The 22,402-nt window shown below is 33.8% G+C and overlaps 1 protein-coding gene and 1 pseudogene across 7 annotated transcripts in view; one reads left to right on the top strand and one right to left on the bottom strand.

The window, feature by feature from the left end:
• LOC105431055 (uncharacterized) overlaps positions 1–22,402 on the top strand; it is a 180,365-nt gene that overhangs the window by 114,462 nt on the left and 43,501 nt on the right. For all 7 annotated transcript variants that reach the window (XM_089074541.1, XM_089074540.1, XM_089074542.1 and 4 more), the window contains one exon: positions 10,567–10,812. In XM_089074541.1, coding sequence (XP_088930667.1) covers positions 10,567–10,812 — 246 coding nt within the window. The remainder of the gene's footprint in view (positions 1–10,566; positions 10,813–22,402) is intronic.
• LOC148937050 (uncharacterized) lies at positions 4,316–6,126 on the bottom strand (annotated as a pseudogene).

The following is a 22,402-nucleotide window of genomic DNA, read 5'->3' as shown; positions in this document are numbered from 1 at the left end:
TACGAAATTATTTTCTTATTACAATCTTATTGTATATATTCCGACTCTTAGAAATGGAAAATTTACTATATGGATAATTTACTATATTTCAGATAATTAATTACAAATTCAACAAGTTATGCATATTTTTCATCAAATATCAAATAAAAAGGAGAGAGAAAGAAGGAATAATATAATTTGATTATTTCATTTATCGTTCAATAAATGTCTTGTCGAATTTGTAAGTAATTACTCAAAACTGTGAATTTCTTAAAGATTTTCGAAACATATATTATACATTTATACTGAGAAAATAATTTCATACACATTCTTATTTATTACATAATTATAATTTTTATACATAAAATTATATACGATTATATATAACGATTTTCGTTTCTCTTCATGCATTGTTAATGTCTGTTTCTTTTCAATTCATTCGCTACATATACTTAGCAATAATAAACGATAATCAAAGACGCTGGACCATCGCACGGTGCATACTGCGCAAAAGAATACGATAATATTTCTATTTCATTCTCATACGCGTCGCGAGTACGATATTTCTCTACATTCTCTACTCACGGCGCTTCGGTGCGAAAGAGTAGGATGATATTTCTATTCTCTTCGGCTAACTCAACGTTGCCGAACCCGCCGCGGTATGGTCAAAACAATTAGAATCAAGACAGAGCGTGAACACGAAGTTACATGCTTGGAAGAAAGCGCTCTTTTCATAACCATTTATCCACAATTATATTCTTATAATTAGTGCAATAATTAATGCGAAAAGTGTTTCGTTCATGTCAAAAGCGTCTATTTGGACGGTACTGATAAAAATTATAATCAGAAACGTCTGTTCTGACGATATTTGCAAAATGAAATGAATGCCAGAAACGTCAATTCTGATAGTACTTGTTATTATAAATAAATGTTATAAATAAATTATATGTAAACAATCAGAGAGACAAGAAAAAAATTTTGGCGATATAGATTGGAGAATCAATTAGGATGAGGTGAAGTTCTGCGTTAACGTCGTGTTACTTTATTAAACTTAGTATTACAACAGTCTACTCTCGCGACGCGCCTTGACTCCTCAAAATTTCAAAACTGAATGTCCGTCTTTCTTTTGTCATATCGATTGTCCCATATTTTCTTCGAGACGTTTCTTCTATTGTCAAAATATTTTTCGTCTTGTCATTATTCTCGCTTTCGTTACAATTTGTTTATTTCGTTTTATTATCGACGCTGCTAATTATTTAATTCCACGATTGTCAATAATTGATTAAACTCTCTAAATTTTACATGCGCGCAGACAATTATTCGCACTGCTCAAAACAATTAAGCGACATCTCCGATTCCAGAAGAAACGAAAGTACGGTCGCTATATTTGTCGCTCGATTCCGCGCAAATATCTAACGATTCCGAGTGACCTAGCTATGTGTGCGTGTATACGTGTGTCTTTCCAAATACGCGTGTTCGGCTTTAAGAGACGTGGCAAACATATCGCCACAGTACTCCTCCTGCCAGTGATTTATTCACGATATGAAACTGAATTTAAAATAATGCTGATAACATATGCATACTAATAACGTATAACATATAATATAATAAATAATAAATGGAACGTGTGAACCTACAAAATATAAAGCTTGCTATCTAAATTTTGGCCAGTCGAGTTACCGATCTATTCTACCGTTAATTATTCGTCATATTGATCTCGGACGAAGAAATAAATAAACAAATAAATAAAATAAGATAAGACGAAATACAGCTACATAAATAAATTAAAATAAGGAGAAATACCGTGGAATAAAATAATGGATAAATACATAATTGAATAAATAAATAAATAAAGTAAAATAAAAGAAACAAAGATAAAATAAGATACACTAAAATACTGACTACGATCTAATTACGCACACCGGAGTCAATTCGATGTTCTGTCATGATTTACAAAAAAAAAGCTACATATAAATTGATTCTATTCTGATATAAATACATGCAGCTATTTGAAATTTAAAATTTATTTCGATCCAGCCTGGAAACGGTCCGGGAATCGCACTTTCCTCCCTGATTTTGTCACGTTATTTAGCTGTCCTGATACGGCTCGCGTGTTTTCCGATTGTCTCGAGCTCGTATTTATATCTGATTTGTTGTGTGCCATTAATCCTGGTAGTTGTGATCTATCATCTGCAATATGATCTGAAATTAAATATGCTGGTTTTAATCGGTCTATTGACACCGTAATGTTTTTACCGTACACGCGCACGACAAAATTTTTGTCGCCGCGGCTTGTCACTGCGAAAGGACCATAAGGTCAGGACCATAAGAGAATCATAAGATGGTCGCAGCATTTCCTTCGGTCATGATGGATGAATATATGGTCCATGGTCGCCAAATTTCTGAACGGATGTTGTTCTCCGTGGCGAGTGCTCGCGATCGGGCGCAAATCGTCGAAGTGACGACGCAGCTCCTTGACGTAGCCAGTTACATCGTCCGAGTCCTCTGTTGTTTGCCGATTTAGAAACCCAGTAGTCGAAGCGTTTCCCCGTATACAAGTTCGGCCGCCGTCGTCTGCAGGTCTTCTCGCCAGGCCGCTCGAACTCCCAATAGTACCGTCGGCAGCACTCGGGTCCAATGACTGCTCTCGTGACATTTGATAGCCGCTTTGAGCTGGCGATGGTACCGCTTCACCATACCATTCGCTTGCGGATATGCTGCAGTCCTCAGGTGTGATGTTCCCGTCAACTCACTCAGCTGACGGAAAAGATTCGAACTGATGTCCTTGATCGGTGGTAACTCGCAGAGACGCATCAAATCGACAAATCCATCCGTCATAGAAAGCTCTTGCCTGATTCTGCCTCTTGGTCTTCTAAAGGGAATGCGTCTGGCCATCGCTTAAAGCGATCGACGCAGGTGAGGCAGTATCTCTTCCCCTTTGAAATTGGCATTATTATGATATATAGGTGAATGTGCTCAAACCTCCTGGACGGCACCGCAAATGATCCTACGAGTGACGTACGTGACGTGACACTTTGGCTCGTTGGCACGGTATGCATGCACGAGCTCAGTTTGAGTGTCTGTTTATCGACGGCCAGACATAGCGTTGAGCCATGAGCTTGTTCGTCGCCTTTATTCCCAGATGAGTCAAATTATAGACACTGTCAAACGCAGATCGACGAAACGGTTTTGTCAGGAATGGACGCGGCGTTTTCGTTGACGTCGCAATACACTGCTATTTCTGTTCCCGGAATTTCTGTCTCTCTCAGTAATAGACTTGATTCTTGATCTAATAATTTTCTTTAATTCTTCGTCAGATTTTTGAGATGCAACCAACGCGGCGTAGTCCAAAGGTAATTTCAGTCAATTCTTGAAAATGTGTCAGCCATAACGTTATCATATCCAGATATATACCGAATATCTGTCGTGAACTGACCAATAAAATCTAAGTCTAAACTGACGTGGGGAACACTTATTCAGTTTTTGATGAAACACGAAAGTCAGTGGCTTGTGACCCGTATATACACCGCGAGAATCCGTGCTTCTAACATGTGCCGAAAATGTTTAATCGCGAGATACACCGCTAATAACTCCCTGTCAAACGCGCTATATTTCGATCTGGCCGGACTCAGCTTCTTCGAAAAGAACGCCAGCGGTTCCCAATCGCTGTTGCCGCGTTGTTGTAATGCGGCGCCGACGCTACGATCCGACGCGTCTTTAAATAATGCTAGTTCCGCGTTATCTTTCGGATGTGTTAGCAAAGCGGCGCTGGCTAAACTCTTTCTGGTCTTCTCGAATGCTTGCGATGTCCATACGATCGGTTTGCCTTTTATGTTGTTATGAAGTAGGTCATTGAGCGGTGCTTGCATTTTGGCTGTGTTAGGTAGAAATCTCCTATAGAAATTTAATATGCCTAAATATCGCCTCAATTCTTTTGCTGTCTTCGGCTGCTGAAACTCCTTAATAGCCTGTACTCGCGAAGGCAATAGTCGAGTTCCTTCTAATGTCTGTGCGAAGTCTTGGATATGGCGCACAGGATAATAGTCTGGGACTGTTCTCGCGTTGAGCGCCCGGTAATCGCCGCAAGGTCTCCATTCCTCGCCCTTCTTCGGCACCAGGTGTAAGAGCGGTGACTAGCAAATCTTGGAAAGTCGAGCGATTCCCAGTTCGATTCCCCATCCGCTGGAACTCTTTCTTCGCAACCGTCAAACGTTCTGGGACAAGTTTCCGTGGCTTGCATACTACAGGCGGACCTGTCGTCGTTTTGATAAAATATCGCGTATTATGTTTCAGCTCTTTCAGTCCTTCTGGTCTTGTCACGTCAGGAAACTGTATTAATAATTCATGGTACAGCGACGTACCCGTTACCGTCTTGATGCTCGATGCATCGCACAGCGCGCCTGGACAGTTAGGCTTGTTATTCCGTTTACCAGTCGACGGTCTTGCAAATCCACAAGCAGTCCGTAATATGCTAAAAAATCCGCTCCGATTATCGATTTCGAAACGTCCGCGACCACGAAGCACCACACGAAGATACGTGCAAACGGAAGTCCAACGACAGTGACTTCACGCCGTACGAATAATTGTTCCGTTCGCAGCTGAAAGCTCGTATGTCGATTTCCTCAACGGATCGCGTATTATTCTTCGTGGATAGACGCACAAATCAACTCCCGTGTCGATCAGGAAACTGACTCTCGTATTACAATCGATCACGAAAAGGCGACGCGTCATCAGACCTCCACTTGTCATTAGCGATGGGCCGCTACATTTCCCGCCTGCTGCTGGTTTGCCGAGCAAGGCAGCTTGCAACGTCTTTCATTTGGCCCGAATTTCCAATGGTACAAGCACCGTTCTCTAAATGATCTCGCACGAACGCGACCGTCGCCAATCTCTACCGCAGTTTCTGTCGCGCACTCCGATGGATTCTATCGATTTCCGTATGGCTGTCAGCTGTTCCGCCATCTCTTGTTGCAACAACAGACGCAATTGTTCCAGTTGCAGGTTGAATTTCGCTTCGATCGTCGTAGCGTTATCTAATTCCGCGACTCGAAATGATGGTCGCGGCCTCCGCGACTTGAAACACTGGCCCACGCGTTGCATCCATGATCGCATCTGTAACATCCGCTAGCTGATCCAACGTGCTCTCCATTCGAGCCGCTAAATGTGGTTGTATGAACGTGGGCAAACGGCTCAATCACACTGTGCGCAAAACTTTCTCCTCGATTACGTTACCGACAAGACCACGCAAGTGACGTAAAAATTGCGAAGATTTGCGATCACCTATCTCCTCGTGCTTTAGGAGTCTGCGAGGCTTATGTTCTTGAGACAAACTAAGATGTCGTAATACGTAATACGTTTGATAAATTCAGTTTTTAAGGTCTCGTACGCGTTTTCTGCGGGCGGGCTCATGATAATGTCGCGCACCTCTACCGTATAACGCGGACTTAATGCGGTGACAGCATAACCGAATTTTGTGGCGTCTACTGTGATGCCGGCGGCCGAAAAATCGATCATCTGCGATCTACGATACTGAAGCACAGTTCAGGGTCAGCTGGAACTCGGACATTCTCATTCCTACCCAACTCACCCGGCTCCCGGCGTGACGAAACCCTGCGATTGCTCCGCCGCCAACTGCTGCACAGGCAATAAATGCTGCTGTTACGTCAGTTGGACTGACTGTTCGCGTTGCTGTTCGAGCGCTCTTCTTTCTTACTCGAATTGCAGTCGTTGCTTTAAAAAATGTTGCTACTGTTCCGTCGATTGCTGGATCGGCTCATCTCGCATTAGCACTATCTCGCTTTTGTTTTTTTGGTTAATCGGACTTCTTTTTTAAAACCCAGGTCACATGAAAGTTACGCTCGACTGTCTTTATGATTTCACCACACTTGCGATTTTATCAAATATAATAAAAGAAAAAATGCAATAATTTTTTAAATCGGGGTCACCACTTTGGCGATATGGATTTGGTGAGTGTTGGAGAATCAATTAGGAGAAGGCGAAGTTCTGCATGTTAATGTGTTACTTTATTAAACTTGGTATTACAACAGTCTCTCACGACACGCCTTGACTCCTCAAAATTTCGAGACCGAATGTCCGTCTTTCTTTTGTCATATCGATTTTTTGGGTCACATATTTTGTTTGAGACATTTCTTCTATTGTCAAAATATTTTTCGTCTTGTCATTCTCGCTTTTGTTACAATTTGAATATTTCGTTTTATTATCGAAATATTCAAATTATTGCTGCTAATTATTTAATTCCACGATTGTCAGTAATTGATTAAACTCTCTAAATTTTACAGATCGGCATGTAAATTCGGAAGGATGCACGCAGACAATTATACTGCTCAAAATAATTAAGCGGCATCTCCGATTCGAGAAGAAACGAAAGTACGGTCGCTATATTTGTCGCTCGATTCCGTGCAAATATCTAACGATTCCGAGTGACCTGGCTATGTGTGTGTGTGTGTATACGTGTGTCTCCAAATACGCGTATTCGGCTTTAAGAGACGTGGCAAACATATTGCCACAAAATTATTAATTGCATTCTCGTGAGAATGAAGAAGTTCATTCTATGTTTCATATTACAGTAATCAGAAGCATCTGTTCTAATGGTACTTGCAAAATGAATGCCAGAAGCGTCAGTTCTGACACTGGTTATTATAAATAAATTATGTGTAAGCAATCAGAGAGACAAGAAAAAAATTATCAATTGCATTCGTGAGAATGAAGGAGTCCATTCTATATTTTATATTACAGTGTGATTCCAATAATAAAAATCAGAAGCGTCTATTTGGATGGTACTGATAAAAATTATAATCAGAAGCGTCTGTTTGACGTTACTGGCAAAAATGTATGCCAGAAACGTCTATTCGGACGATATCGATTATTACAAATGCATTATTAAATAATTGGAGAGCACACAATACACACACACACACACACACACACACACACACACACACACACACGCACGCACGCACGCACGCACGCACGCACGCACGCACGCACGCACGCACGCACGCACGCACGCACGCACGCACGCACGCACGCACGCACGCACGCACGCACGCACGCACGCACGCACGCACGCACGCACGCACGCACGCACGCACGCACGCACGCACGCACGCACGCACGCACGCACGCACGCACGCACGCACGCACGCACGCACGCACGCACGCACGCACGCACGCACGCACGCACGCACGCACGCACGCACGCACGCACGCACGCACGCACGCACGCACGCACGCACGCACGCACGCACGCACGCACGCACGCACGCACGCACGCACGCACGCACGCACGCACGCACGCACGCACGCACGCACGCACGCACACACACACACACACACACACACACACTGGAAAAATATGCAATGTATCGCAAAATCTATTAAAATTATATATATATATATTTGTACTAGATATTGTAGATAACTAATCAATAGCAATAGTACAAATAATTCCATGTCTTTCTATAGCATAGCAAAAAGTCGCTTTACTACGTATGTGCGTATATACATGTTTTCTTTGAAAAAAATACATGTAGTGTCCTTCGTATTGTGATTATAAGGATATTGGATATAGCGAACGTCGTGAAGAGTGACTACTGCATTGACAATACATGTATACAATATATACATGTGTTTTCATTTATTTAGTAAAATGATAAAAGTTAATATGACAGTAAGCGGAATTAATCATATCGATAATATCGACTTTTTAAATTGTCAATCATTACCGACATTTCTTTAATTCCGTTTAGATGGCATTAGCGGAAGCTCGGAATTCGTCCTTCATTTTAGAATCCTCTTATTGTATAATTGTAAGGAAGATGCATAGCTACTATAAAAAGAATTCTTTTTCAAAAACAACTGTATATTTTTTTACACTAATTGATTCATATCATTATTCTGTAAAACACATAACATAAAAGTATTATAGTACAAATGTCAAACAATAAATAGTTTAAGAGATTTTATATGTTTATATTTTATGTGAAAATATGTGTTTAATAAAATATGATACAAGATATTGTCATTGAATTATTATCGCACAGTTTATTTCTTGTCGCATAAATTACGTCAAGTGTCAGTCAGAATAATCATGCCTTCTTCCTCTGCGTGAAATTTTTTTGATGTTTAAAAAGGATTCAATATAATGACGCTTATTCAAGTCGATAAATATCCTATATTCTTTAAATACAAGGAACTCAATTTCGATTTGTCGAATCAAATTTTTATATCATTTGTGCTGGAATATAAATCTTGATCATTTTAGAAATTAAAATGTTTCGAATACGATAATGGGATTTTAAGGAGTTTAGAATGATAATCAAATTTCTTTTCCAAATTTTACCTTTTTTGTAATTAGTAATGAATGATTCATCCAGATTTAATAAACCATTTTAATTATCAGTTATCACATATTTTTATAGAGAATCTGTATTTCATATATATATATATATAAATCTTATATAAAGTTTATTTCTTTTGTATGCGAATTAATGTAAGAAAGTGAAACGTTTTAATATCACATTACTTTAATTTGTTATTTATTTAGATATTTTAACAAAACAGTACGTGCGATTTTTGGAAGGTGGTTTAGAATTGATTAGATAACTTATGGGTGAAATAACTCATTATTATTTATACAGATACAACATTTTAAAATGTTTACAATAACATTATCTCGAAAATAATTAAATAAATTGTATGAATTATGCATCTGAGCATCTCGCAGTATTTTTGGAGAAACCATGAAAGTTATAAGAGACTCTTCCGAAGAATTATTTATAATATATCAATTTATAATATATAATCAATTTATAATATATATAATTATTTATAATATATATCAAGAGCATTTAACATTATTTTCGTATGAAATAGTTCATGCAAACGATTTTATAGAGAAAATTTTCTTCATAAGAATTGCTTTAGTATTACATTACTTTGAAAAGTATTTTAAGAATTAATTAATGTTTATAATATTAAAAAATTAAATGGTTTATCTTTATTTTCGTTTTTTTTTTAAATAATTTTAATAAAAGATTTTAATTAAAGAAAATTTTAATTAAAGAAATATTATTTTTGACGCAGTTTTATTAAAGGAATATATATTTTAAAATTCTGATTTTTGAAATTTAAAATTCTGAAATTCTTCGATCACTTAAAAATAAACTTTGAAACTATTATACTGTATATTAAATTTATGTATAATTTATATGATTTGTCCTCAATTAATATAATTATTTTTAATAATTTTTAATAATTAATTTTTAATTACTTTTAATAATTATAATTATTAAATTTAATAATTATTATTAATATAATTATTTTTTATGTGTTTATACAAATATGTAATTATTATTTCTAATTTTAAATTAGGCAGTAATGCGCTTAGCTCTTTGTTACAAAATTGACAGTCATGCTTTCTTACCCGTTTCTAATGTCGTCTAAAGTTACACATCGCTTGAAAACTATCTCATTTAAAACTGTTGCACACGAAATGATGGAAACTTGTCTTCTTCCTACCTCGTCATTCAATTATATTTTATGCATTGGTCGATGAGAGAGAGAGAGAGAGAGAGAGAGAGAGAGAGAGAGAGAGAGAGAGAGAGAGGAGGGAATATGTGTTTCAGGGATAAGCTATTGCGACGCATGAAGAAAAAAAGGGGAGCATGACAAAGTAAATTGTGGTAACAAACAATGAGGATCCTCCGAACTATGGAAAGGGGAAGAGGATTTATTCCTTGCATAAATCGATTATCTGGCGATGCACTTCATCTACATGAAAGCTTTCCCAGAGATTTATTCCAGGAAGTCTGTTCAGAGTATTTTCGCGCCACTACAGCAGATTCGTTAATACCAGATCAACTATCCTCCATCGACGTGTCACTCTCTGCTTCTCTCATTCATCCTGCTCCCGAACGATTATGCGCGCGCGTCGCGCATATCAATGCATTCGATCGCATCCACAAGTTTGTTTTATTGTTGGCCATTTGTGCCACGAATCGCATTATTCGTAATTCCGAGACGTTTGACTCGATTTCCAGTGAGTAATTGAAAGTTAATTGCAGGCTAAGTTAGATGGAATGGAACATTTGATGTCAGATTGTTTATAGGCGATATTTATTGGCGAATAATTTATATTCAAATTCAATTCAATAAATAAGAAAATTTTGATGATCTCGTTAAATGATATTTTTAAACGAAAATACTCTTTCTTTTTTGTTTTTTTGATACTGAAAAATATATTTTACGAAAAATTGTATTTTATCTGTTGCTATATTGAGTAGCTAGGTATCACAAGAACGGCATTCGTGGTGTTTGAAAATATAAAAAAAATTTTAGGCGAGATCGATTATCTAACATTATAGTTTTATGTTCTAAAAAAGTGCTCTTATTTATTAAAAAAACTTTCTATTTTCTATTGAATATAAAATATATTTAAATAATATTATAATTATCAATAACAGTTATGGCATAATGCAGCCAAAGTCGTTATGCATTTCGCATTTAATCGCAGTTACTTTTCAAGATGCATTTTTTTCTAATACATAAATGATATTTTATCGTTAGGTGCGTTCGAGATCGCTAACCCAGCTGGACTCCCTGAGTGGCAGCATGCTGGACACAGGAGAGCATCATCTGGAGGACGATCCCTCGCAACAGCAGTCCCATCACTCGCATCACCATCAGCAGCCCCATCAGCTACAACATCATCCTCTTGGTATCGAGTACAATCGGATTCGATTTCTCGCACCGAACACGACACCCGCCGAGATCGCCAATTCCAATCGCAGGCACAAATTTTCGCGATCTCAGGTGAGTATTTATTCACAAATGTTTGACAAACGCTTCTTCGGTGTGTCACGCTGAAGATAACTTGTAGCATTTATAAGCATTATCGTATTAACACGATTCTGTTACACTTTTTTACCGGCGGAATACTTAACAGCTTCTTTCGAACTTCCTCGTTCCCTTTCCTCAATTTAAACTTTGCCGAGTATCACTGTGCAGGCTTTTACAGTAACAAAATGTTCCTTATTATAGCCTCTCTTCCGTATCTTTGCAGCTATGACGTATACTGATATTAGAGTCTCACATTTAATTAAAATGAAGAAACTTTAATTCTCAATAGAAATCTCAAGCGAGACTTTTTCCTTCGCCAAAAACTAAATGCGTACCACGCTTTTACGAAACAGTTGAAGTTTCTTTATTAAATAACTAAACAATTAACTCTGAAGTGTGTTAAATTGAAATAAAAGTTATCTCAAGTTATTTCAAGTTGAAATATAAATTTTCTGTTATCGTTTGTCTTTTATGAAAGTTTTAAGTCTTTCCTTTTTTTCCACTTTCCTTTTTTTAATCGTCCATAATTAATAAATCATTCATAATTTAATCTTCTTTATAAAAAGAAAAGGATCCTTTCAAGGATCCTTTCCACGTGAAATATTACATAATTATGGGCATATATGCGTGAGAATCACATTACTACGTATTCGACGCGAAATATTTATATCACATTTGCTCGAATCAAAAAGAGAGAGAGGGAAAGAAGGTTATAATGTTCAGTGTGGAAATAAAAGGATCGCACGTATGCGGAAAGTTCGATATAACGAGAGAAAAAATTCCCTCTTTATTCGCGGATTCCGCTTTATCCTAGCGCGACGAGCGAATAAAACGGATAAAACAAAACACGACTGGCGAACTCTCATCGTCATTGTATCGTCGACATCTGAAAGAAATAGAAATATGTGTTCGCGTCTTTTGCAACATCACTAAAGTATCTTTCATTGTTTAACCAACGGAAATTTCAAATCGGTAACCAAAAGAAAGAGTGAGAAAAATGCACGATGAATCATCACAAACGATGAAAGTCACATATCAAAATACAAATGTGTGTACTCCTGTTTCAATATTTATATTCTCGTTTTTTTTTTGCCGTCTCTCTTGTAATACCGATAAATTTTATGTATGATAATGATAATATAATATCCAGTCGCAAATTATATGTATCTGCGTACATCGAAACGTGCAGATTCTCTGTTGGTTGATATGCAGCAGTTTATGTTACTGCGCAGTTTATGTTACTGCGTATAGGTATTCAATGCACATAGGTGGTTTACATGATGCTGTTTCTATTCGCTTTGAGCAAGTTTCTTAATTTGTCAGCGAATTTGCTGATGAACATTTCTAGACGCACATTTTTTATTCGCTAGCATTTAAAATTTTGAAGTTGCGACGGTTAATAGTCGTTGCGACAAAGTGAACATGTTCAACTTTAACGCTTTCAAGTCGAGTGAATAGCTGAATGACTTTTGCAATAGCGCCAAGAAAAACTGCGTGTCAAGACAATAGCGAATGAATCAGACGTCGAGTTAATAATTCGAGCGAATAGTTCAGCATACTGCGCGAGATGGCCAGCTAGTTAACAACATTGACACATTTTTTTTTAATTTCTCGCACGTTAGTCGCAATATTTTATATTGCGCAATTGGATCTTCCAATATTCCTCAAAAAGAAGCATCTTGAATCAGTCTTATTCTATTCATGTCCGTAATCACATTCTTTTTCTTCTTTTTTGTTTTATTACAGGATCGTGAATTTCAATTTGAAAAGTACAACGCTCATAATTGTTCCGTGATCCTGTTACAATCCTGTTACAATCTTTCCAAAATGCGACTTCCGTATTCCATATTTGTTTACCGGTGATATATAGATATCACAGGTGATATGAGGTGGGTTTAAAGCTAGCGATTTTGTCAGCCGAAAATTTACTTTGGAAGAGCGAGAATCTAGCGACAAAAAAGAAGCTAGCGATAAACGTCAAAAGTATATAGCATCGTGTAGTTTACTCTTATAGTTCCATTCGCGGATACAACCATGAAGAGCTTGATTCTTCGCACTATTGCGAGATGCGTGTGTGCTCGTTTGGAAGATGCCTCTCAATTCCTACAAAACTCGAACTGCTCGAATTCTCGTAAAATGGAGATTCGATGTCATTCGCTGAATTTGCAATGAAATCGAATTGAATGCATGGCATAACCAAAATATGCAATTAACAACCTTTCAGGTGGACCATTCATATTTATGCATTTAAATGCGCATCTCAGTAATATAAGTAACATTATTTTCCTGGTAATAACGATGAAGAAAATATAGAAAGAGCTATAGTAAAATTATTTTGCATTCTATTGGATGCTGGCGAAACTAACTTTCTCATCCAATCAACGATAAAAGAATGAGATAGAAAACCGTTTACTGAAATTTACCGTAATTCAGAGTATCATAGGGATCGTATCTACGTCGTGGATTTTATCACCTTAACCAAAATTTTTTTATTTTCTTTCGCGAGAGAAACTATTACAGTGATTAACATATTTTTTGCGTATCATCCATACATATACTATTATCAAGTTGATCTTCGTAAATTAACAGACAGTTGATACAAATAAGACTATTAGCATTTTTATCAGCGATGTTTAAAAATTCTTTTAAATAATTACTTTCTTCTTTTCTGAATATTATATGCTTTATTATATTAATCATAAGCAAGAAGATTTGTAGAAATTTTTTAATGCAAAATATTTCAAAATAATATTCTTTTTTGAAGTTTTTCTTAAGAAAGATAAAAAGTAAAATAGGAGGAAATCGTAAAATAAGAACTACCTCATAAATATCGAAAACAATATTTAAATTTAACAAAATAAAATAGGAAAGGTTCTATATTTCTTATTAATATTTTCTAGAGCATTCGTACAAATATAAAAATATTATAGAAGGAAAATTCCTTATCGTATTTGCATTTTATATGCAAAGTAGTAATTTTTGTAAACATTCCTTTCCGAGTAACGTTACATTGCATAATATCAGATTCCAGGATTAATAAATATATTAAGTCTCGCGATTGCAATTGGAATTATGAAATATCATTCATTAACAAGAGGAAATAATCAAACTAACTTTAATTGCACTTGGAAATTGTTTCACATAGTTGGCATTTGCTGACAGTTTCTGACATTTCATTATTTCAGCCTGCTGTTGTCGTTTTCTTGCGGTCCGCGCAATGCTGCGTACACAAACATAAACCGCATACATTCCGCATAGAATTAATATGTCGATTCGCATAATCTTGTGTCCATGTGACACTTGTGCGGAGACAATGAGATTACATTCAGAATGGAGTGAAACTTGCTTTATCCAGTGTTCTGCCGTACCGTAATCGTTCACATTGTCGTAAAATTCTAGCCTGCATTCCGTTTCATTATTTCTTATCTTTTTTCCACTCCATGAAAAACGGCGCTCTCTTGAACGATACAAAAAACATCTTATCTCGTTCTGCTAACTGAGCGTTAATTAATTTGTGCAATATTTTAAACTTCTCCTCTCCTACTTTTATCGATTCTTTTTAATTTTGCAGTGACTTTCAGAATTATCTCTTGCTCTGCTTTAGCTTCCTTTTTCATCTAATTAAAATATTATAATAAATTTTAGATATTAAAATATAGAAAAATAAGAAAAAGGAAATATTGTTTGTACTCTGGAATAAGAGAGGAAAAGATGGCTCATTATTACATTTCTTAAATTTAAATGTTATATCTTATTTATACAAGTTTTTCTAGTTGTAGTATGAAAAACATTTCTTGAAAGAATGAACAGTTAATATTTACCTTGAGCTAATATTAATTACAACCTTTATGCGTTATTTTTCTTCGTTTTATTTTCGCATATAATTCCATTCCCGAAAGCAAACATTATCGTCATAATTGATTTGATAATTTATTCGCACAACCTTGCACAACCGGATATATATACACATTCGGACATGTATGTATACATATCGCTATTTCGCTTAAATCACATCCATGGAACGTGAATAATTGGAACTTAGACTCGCATTTAGAGCGCAATCTGTGCTAAACACAATCGAACACCCAAGTCTTCCCTTACAAAGGAACGGACTTCTTTGTACGATCCCTTCGATGAGCGAGTAGTTCGAATACGAAATTTAGAGAGATCCGGAGGAACTGCTGTAAAGCAGCGAGAAAACAGGGCGAAACACGGAATCGCTATTAGCTGGATCCGGTTCTGTAAAATTACGGGCATTGTAACATTAGGCGACGGTCGGGGAACATAAGCTGTGAAATATTTGATGAAACTGTAATACTATACATTATTAGAATTTCAATACGATTGTAAGGAAATAAAATTAATGTGCATTTTAATTTCTAGCGTATAGAAAGGACATTAAATATGGATCAAGTATTAATCTAGATCATTTATTATATTTAAAAAACTATTATATTTTTTTTGTCTAATACTGCATCTATATAAAAAATTTTTAATATTTAAGTTTTAGCAATTGTCAATGGTTTCTTATTTGCTAAAAATAGCATTCTATATTTTATTAATGTCATGTTGTTGGATAATAATATATGAAATAAACTCTTAGAAGTCAATCTTTAAATTATATATTCATTTAAAAATTCACTCAAAGTTTAGTACAAGAATTGCAGCCTTAAGATTTTTATAGAATGTAGTAAATAGTCTTAGATTTTCTGCAAATAATTAATATTATGTTCAATATAGATTAAAAATGGGTTTATTCAATAAATATATTATAGCAATATTTCAAATGCACAATATACACAAACTTTGTTATAGTATATGCGATTAAATAAGACATAATCTATAAAGAATAAAATTAGATAAAATGGAGAATAAATAAAAATAAAAAAAATTAATCTCTAGTATAAAATTTAAAAGCCACACAAATGTATCATCTGGTATTATGGTCTTGTAATCAATTGCATGAAGCGCAGTTTCAAAAAGGACCTCATAATATATCGTTCATTACGTAGAGATACATGTAATTAATTATATAAATATCTAATGTCTGATTGTGTGATATTAACAAAGTTTAACCTCAACAAGTTATATTGAATAAGCAGCCATTATAATCAAAAATATATAAAGGACACAAGGGAATTTGAAGCCAGTGTAAATCGAGCATTAATAATGATTTGCTAATGTCGTTGTATATCACGATATCGTTGTATATATCGATATTTATGTAGATATGTATGTTAATAACCAAACATTAAAGACAATTTATAACACATTATCTTCTATCTACATTTTTTATTCAATTTAGATAATGAAATTACAGTATTGAGTATACAGAAACTGTACACTCAACTGTATAATTCTCTCTCTTTAGATAATAAAATGCATTACATGTCACAGATTTAATAAGAATATGATATAAATTACGACAATGGTATGCTTACATATTTAAAACATTACAGGTGAAATTTCGTAATCGTTTCTTTTCATCTCTTTTATCAACGTATATTTTATGGCATAGCAAAATAAAAGATATAAATAAGTATAATTAGTATAAGTATATAATATAGCTTTATATTATATAGCTTTTATTAATCTTACTTTATATATATATATATATATAAATTATCTTTATTTGATTAATAAAAGCTTAAATTTATATGTACGTAATATAGCAAGTATTCATGGGAATTATAAGAGAGAATCGTGTCATTTTTATTTATTCACCATTATACTGTCAACATGGTTACAATAATTTAGTAATTACAATGTAAATAATTCATAAGGAGAACAGCACGTGCCGTAAATTGTACTATAGTATAAACGTATAAAACAGTAGATCATTTATTCGTATTCGTATAAAAGCGTCAAAGCTGAACGAGCATTTCACATTGCCAAATTATCCGGATTTACCATTCTTGCCGTCAAGGTTGCATCTTAATGAGCATAAAAATCTCATCGAATCGCAAGATAGTGCGAAATTACTGCAATTTTCCGCCACAAGTAGTCTGCAAAGAATGTAATGACTCGTAGAAGAGCTTTTTTTACAGCTCTGTGGAAAAATTCTCTCTGTCTATATTATTGTCGTTTTTGAAAAATAAGATCAAATTTACTGAATAAAATGCAGCTACAATGACGCAAACGAGTAATAATTTGCAAAATACAATCTAAGTTTTTCGACATCATCCAAATTTCAATAGTCTTGCAAAATTTTCAAGAGAATTAGAAGGCTTTTATATAACAAATATTTAATTATATCATTTTTACATATCTATTTTTTATAAAATACTTGATGTAAAAGAATTTATTTAAAATTATAATTTTACAATTATATTTTAAAATAAACGATTGTTTGCCAATATGTGTAAATTACTTTTTGCATGAATTTTCTTTTATATATCCTGTTTGATAAACGTTTTTTTGTAAAAATTTTAAAGATTCACTTTTATAGTTGATACTAAAAAAAATTTGCTTTTACTTATATAAAGTTAAATAAAATAGAAGAATATTTAATCATATTTACTACAGTAAAAATATAAAGTCTACTTGTTTCAGAAAAATATTACATTAATAACAAATCAGCGTTTGTGTATGAGTCAATAGGAACAAAAGGGTAAACACTGAATGAATGAGGTTTACATCTATATAGAATCTACTAAAATATAAGTGGCCGCGTAGGCGTTGATTTGGATTACTTGCAGCTACGCCTATACATTCTACCTATGATGTAGAAACGTGAACAGTGATACTTATGTATGTGGAATTACTACAATAAAACAAGCATGTAATCAGTTAGTCAAATAATATGAAATTGCAAGGAAAATTCAGTGTTAGAAAAATTCAGTTGTTGATATTTACACTTTGACTAAATAAGTAGATAAAACTTACATTTATGAAATATTTTAAAAACTCAAATGAAATGATTCAAAGCTCTAGATATATCCTTTTAATTTGTGTTATTATGTTATCTTTGATTTGTTGACTTTGGAAGTCTGAACTAGAATCGAATTGTCTAAGCTATTAATGAAAATATATACATAATTTACATATATACATACTTATTCTTATTGACATTGCTTATTAATTTGCTGATTTTTAAAATTCATTATTTTTTTTCTACGCCAATTATATAATAATTTTGTCATAAACTTAGCACGATTTAAATAAAGTTTCGTCATATTTTTGGTCATAGTCAAGACATATTATTTGCTTTATTCAAGTCACGTAATAATATATGACAAAAATTAAGTTTGTCAAACTAACTCTTGAATAATTCAACTTTCCCTCTTTTAACGTCTTTTATTCTCGAGAACAGATTGATAGTTTTCTCACGTATGGATTATTAGATAAAAGCAAAATTTGTCGAAAGAAAGTTTCTGAAGAACAAATTCATTCACAAATGCACATTTTCATCATATCGTTTGATGATATATTTCATGATATTGATAATATTATTTACGCCATTTTCTGTTCTTGAAAAAAATAGAGAATAAATTTTTGTAAGATTAAGTTTGGTATAAAAATGTAGTGAGGGAACGTGGAAAATTGTTACGAAAATGATATAAAGAAGTTAGTTATAAAGAATGACGGCAATGTTACATTCTTTTCTCTTATAAAAAGTGACGAAGAAATTTTCATGAAGCACTAGCGCGTTAGTATCATTGTCACGAACTTCTAGAATATTTATCTTTACTTTGGGAAGGTCGGTGAATTACATATACAATCTCAGGGGCAGTAACAAGATTCTGTTTATTTTTTATCGAAAGCCTAATATTATACAAATACGAATGTAGTAGGTAGTATGTAGGTATGTAGTTGTTATACAATTACGACTGCCTCCAGAATGAATTATGATGCAGTATCTGAAAATAATAAATTTTGATATAATATACGTTGAAATATTTCGATAAAACACAAAATAAAGATTATCTTCATTTCTAATTTTGCGTTTCTAATTTGTTTATGTAATGCATGCTTTATTACGTGCCATATAAAAAATTAAAAGAAAAATTTATGATAAAATTATATAAAAATAACCTATGCGTGATTTTATATATAAAAAAATTTAACGTTCTTTTTTAAGAGTTTTTTTTTTTAAGAAATGTGTTTTTTAAGAAATTTTTTTTGTCAAAATCTTTTCTTAAGTAATCTCTGAAATTTATATAAGAAGAGGAAAAAGAAAAAATGACCCATAAATGATTTATGACATGACACAGTTTATATGTGAAAATTCTATGTATACAAAATAATATATTGAAGTTTTTAAATACATGTAACAATAGTAAAGTATATAGTAAAGTAATACAGCAATAAACCGTTTATGCATGTTTATCCGCCTACAAATTAATTATACATTTAATATTGCATTTGGTAAGCAATTATTGTTATTACCAGGCCCCGAATGTTCGTGCGATTTCTCGTGCCGCACGGAGCACCGCCGCTCTGTAAAAACGTCATAAAGATTTTTATCAATTTCAATTGACAATAAAACCATTTTTTCACGTAAGGATTTCGGCATTTCGAATACGAAGTTAGATATTTTTGCGTGATCTCGAATGAAGAAGCAAAACCTTCTTTCGGTGCTTTATTTATATTGAGCAGATCGTGCGTCAATTTTCAGATAGATGGGGTGCGATCGACAACGGGCGTCGGATATATTCGAGTAATATTGCTCGAATATCTCACTTTAGCGAGCACTCGACTCACTCACACGCAGCGGTGCTTCGCGTGCGGCACGAAAAATCACACGACATTCGGGACTTGGTTATTACTGTTACAATTACTGTAATATTTGCTTAAATCTGTACTAAGTTGATATTAGCAAATTAACTTTGTTTCAATGCAAAGTGTGTATTGTAACATGTTGTAGTATACATACTTTCTAAGCCTTTATAATGGAAAGGAAAGTTTGATGATACAGACACAAACGGCATACCTATATTAACCTTGTAAGTTCCTCAGATTGTGTGCAATCTCTCTCTCTCTCTCTCTCTCTCTCTCTCTCTCTCTCTCTCTCTCTCTCTCTCTCTCTCTCTCTCTCTCTCTCTCTCTCTCTCTCTCTCTCTCTCTCTCTCTCTCTCTGATTGCAAAAGATAGTTATAGACAATTATAGATTTAATTTTCGCTAATAATAATGAAATAACAGTATAGATAATTCATGAACCTAAAATTACGGACCACGCATGGCTAAAAGTTGAGTTGAGTGCGAGTAAAGTTGAAAATAAATATAGGGAATTTAGTGCTAGGAATTATGGAAAGTTCGATGTAAATGAATTTACTAGATTAGTGAAAGATAAGGTACAAAAAAATCAGATATAGATGTTAGTAAGAAAGCGAAAAAACTTGTCGATAATATAGCAGATGCGTTAGATGTAACCGAAGAAAAAATTTAGAATTCCGAAAATATGGGATGGGAAAAAGTTATGATATTCTGAAATAAGAAAAGCAGCGGATAGAAGGGATAAGGCATATGGGAAAGTTGTATGATGATACGGAACAAAATTGGTCGCAGTTTAAAATTGAAAGAAATGCAGTAGTAAAATTAATGAAGGAAAAGAAGAAAAAGTATTATGAAAATATGATAGATCTTAATAAAGAAAATCCCACGATTATGTGGAAAACCTTAAAAGAAATAATTAGAGGCGAGTCAATAGGTGTGAAGGAAGTACAAAATATAGACTTTGAGATTTTAGCTAACACTGAGGAGTGCGAGTTAGCGAATAAATTTAATTTATATTATATACAAAATATCAAGTATAGTAGAATCTATAAATATAAATAGGCCCGGCGACACAAATAAAAAAATTATTTATGTTATCGAAGATAAAGGAATTATGGAAAATTTTGAAACAATCAGGTTAGAGCGGTTACAGAAAGTGGTTATGGAATTGCCAAAAAAGAAAGGTACAGAAGAGAAGATAAGTAGCGATGTATTGAAAGCATCTTTTACGTAATAAAAGAAGAATTGTGGATATAATTAATAATTCTTTGAGAGTAGAAGACTTTTCGGAAGGTTGGAAAACTTCTACGATAATACCGATACCAAAGATAGAAAAAACCAAAAAAGCAAGCGACTTATCAATATGTTACCAATATTTGAGAAAATGTTAGAATTAGTAGTAAAAGATCAACTTGAAATGTATTTGGAAAATAATAAATGGCATTATAACAGAACATCAATCGGGATTTCGAAAACATTATTCAAAATGTGCGAAACTGCGATTCAAACTGTCATCGATGATTGGAAATTAATAGTGAGTGAAAGGAAAATGGTGGGAGTAATTTTCATGGATCTTAAGAGAGCGTTTGAAATAATAGACAGAAAAAGATTATTAGAAAAAATGTTTCAATATGAAATTAGAGGAAAAGTGAATGGTTTAAATCATACTTAAATAATAGAAAACAACGGGTACGATTTAATCATAAGTGGTCTAAACTTCGACAGAATATGGAATGCCACAAGGATCCGTGCTAGGACCTTTATTATTTATAATATACATAAATGATATAATCAAAGTTTGTCCAGAGGGGTACAATATAAAAATGTTTGCAGATGACACGCTTATATATGTAAGTGGAGAAAGTAGCGCGGATTTAGAAATAAAGATGAACACAGTATTCAATATAGTTGAAATATGGATGAATATAAATAAGTTAAAAATGAATGCAGAAAAAACGAAATATATGATAGTTAGAGGTATAAGAAAGGAAGTGAAAGATAATATTGTATTGATTGCTTGGATGGAACTATAATAGAGCGTGTGGAAGTAATAAAATATTTAGATATAATTATAAATGATAGATTTAATTTGATAAGCATTGTGACTATATGTTGTGACTATATGACTATAAAAAAGATAGGGAAGAAAATTTCTTGAACAGAATAGGTAATAAGGTCGATGTATACTAGATGTATGATATATAAGACAATTATAGCGCCGCACTTTAAGTATTGTGTTACATTATTGATAGCAATGGGAGAATTATGTACAAAAAGTATAGAATCGGGCTATAAGAATTATTTTACAATGTAAGATATACTAAAGTAAGGGATATGTTGCAGGCGTTACAATTTATGTCGATAAAACAGAGATTACACTATAATGTATGCATATTTGTTTTTAAAATTCTGAATTTATTACCGGAACAGTTAAGAGATAAGTGTAGGGTAGGAAGTAAAGAAAAAAAACGTCAACACGATAAGCAGACAATATTGAAATTCAATTTAGAAGAACAACTAGTGCATAAAAGAGTATGTCCTGAGAGATTAAGATTGTATAATGCATTACCAGCAGATGTAAGGCAATGTACAGGATTGATAAATTTTAAATGAAAGTTAAAGAATTATGTGGTAAAAGATAGAATAGAATAGTTACTTGTTTTCGTTGTTGTTTTTTAGCGTAAATTTTATTTCCAATTTTAATTATATTATATGTTGTATTAGTTATTAGCATTAGTATTAGTATTGGTATTAGTATTAGTTTTTGTTTGTTAAAGTAGCCGAGAAAGCTAATAAAGATTAATCAAAATCTCTCTCTCTCTCTCCCTCCTTCCCTCCCTCCTTCCT

The sequence above is a fragment of the Pogonomyrmex barbatus genome, unplaced genomic scaffold (genome assembly GCF_055798465.1).
Source record: "Pogonomyrmex barbatus isolate J1 unplaced genomic scaffold, ASM5579846v1 scaffold17, whole genome shotgun sequence".
Taxonomy (NCBI): Eukaryota; Metazoa; Arthropoda; class Insecta; order Hymenoptera; family Formicidae; genus Pogonomyrmex; species Pogonomyrmex barbatus.
Note: the sequence above shows the minus strand (reverse complement) of the source record. Positions and strands in the feature narration are given on the sequence as shown.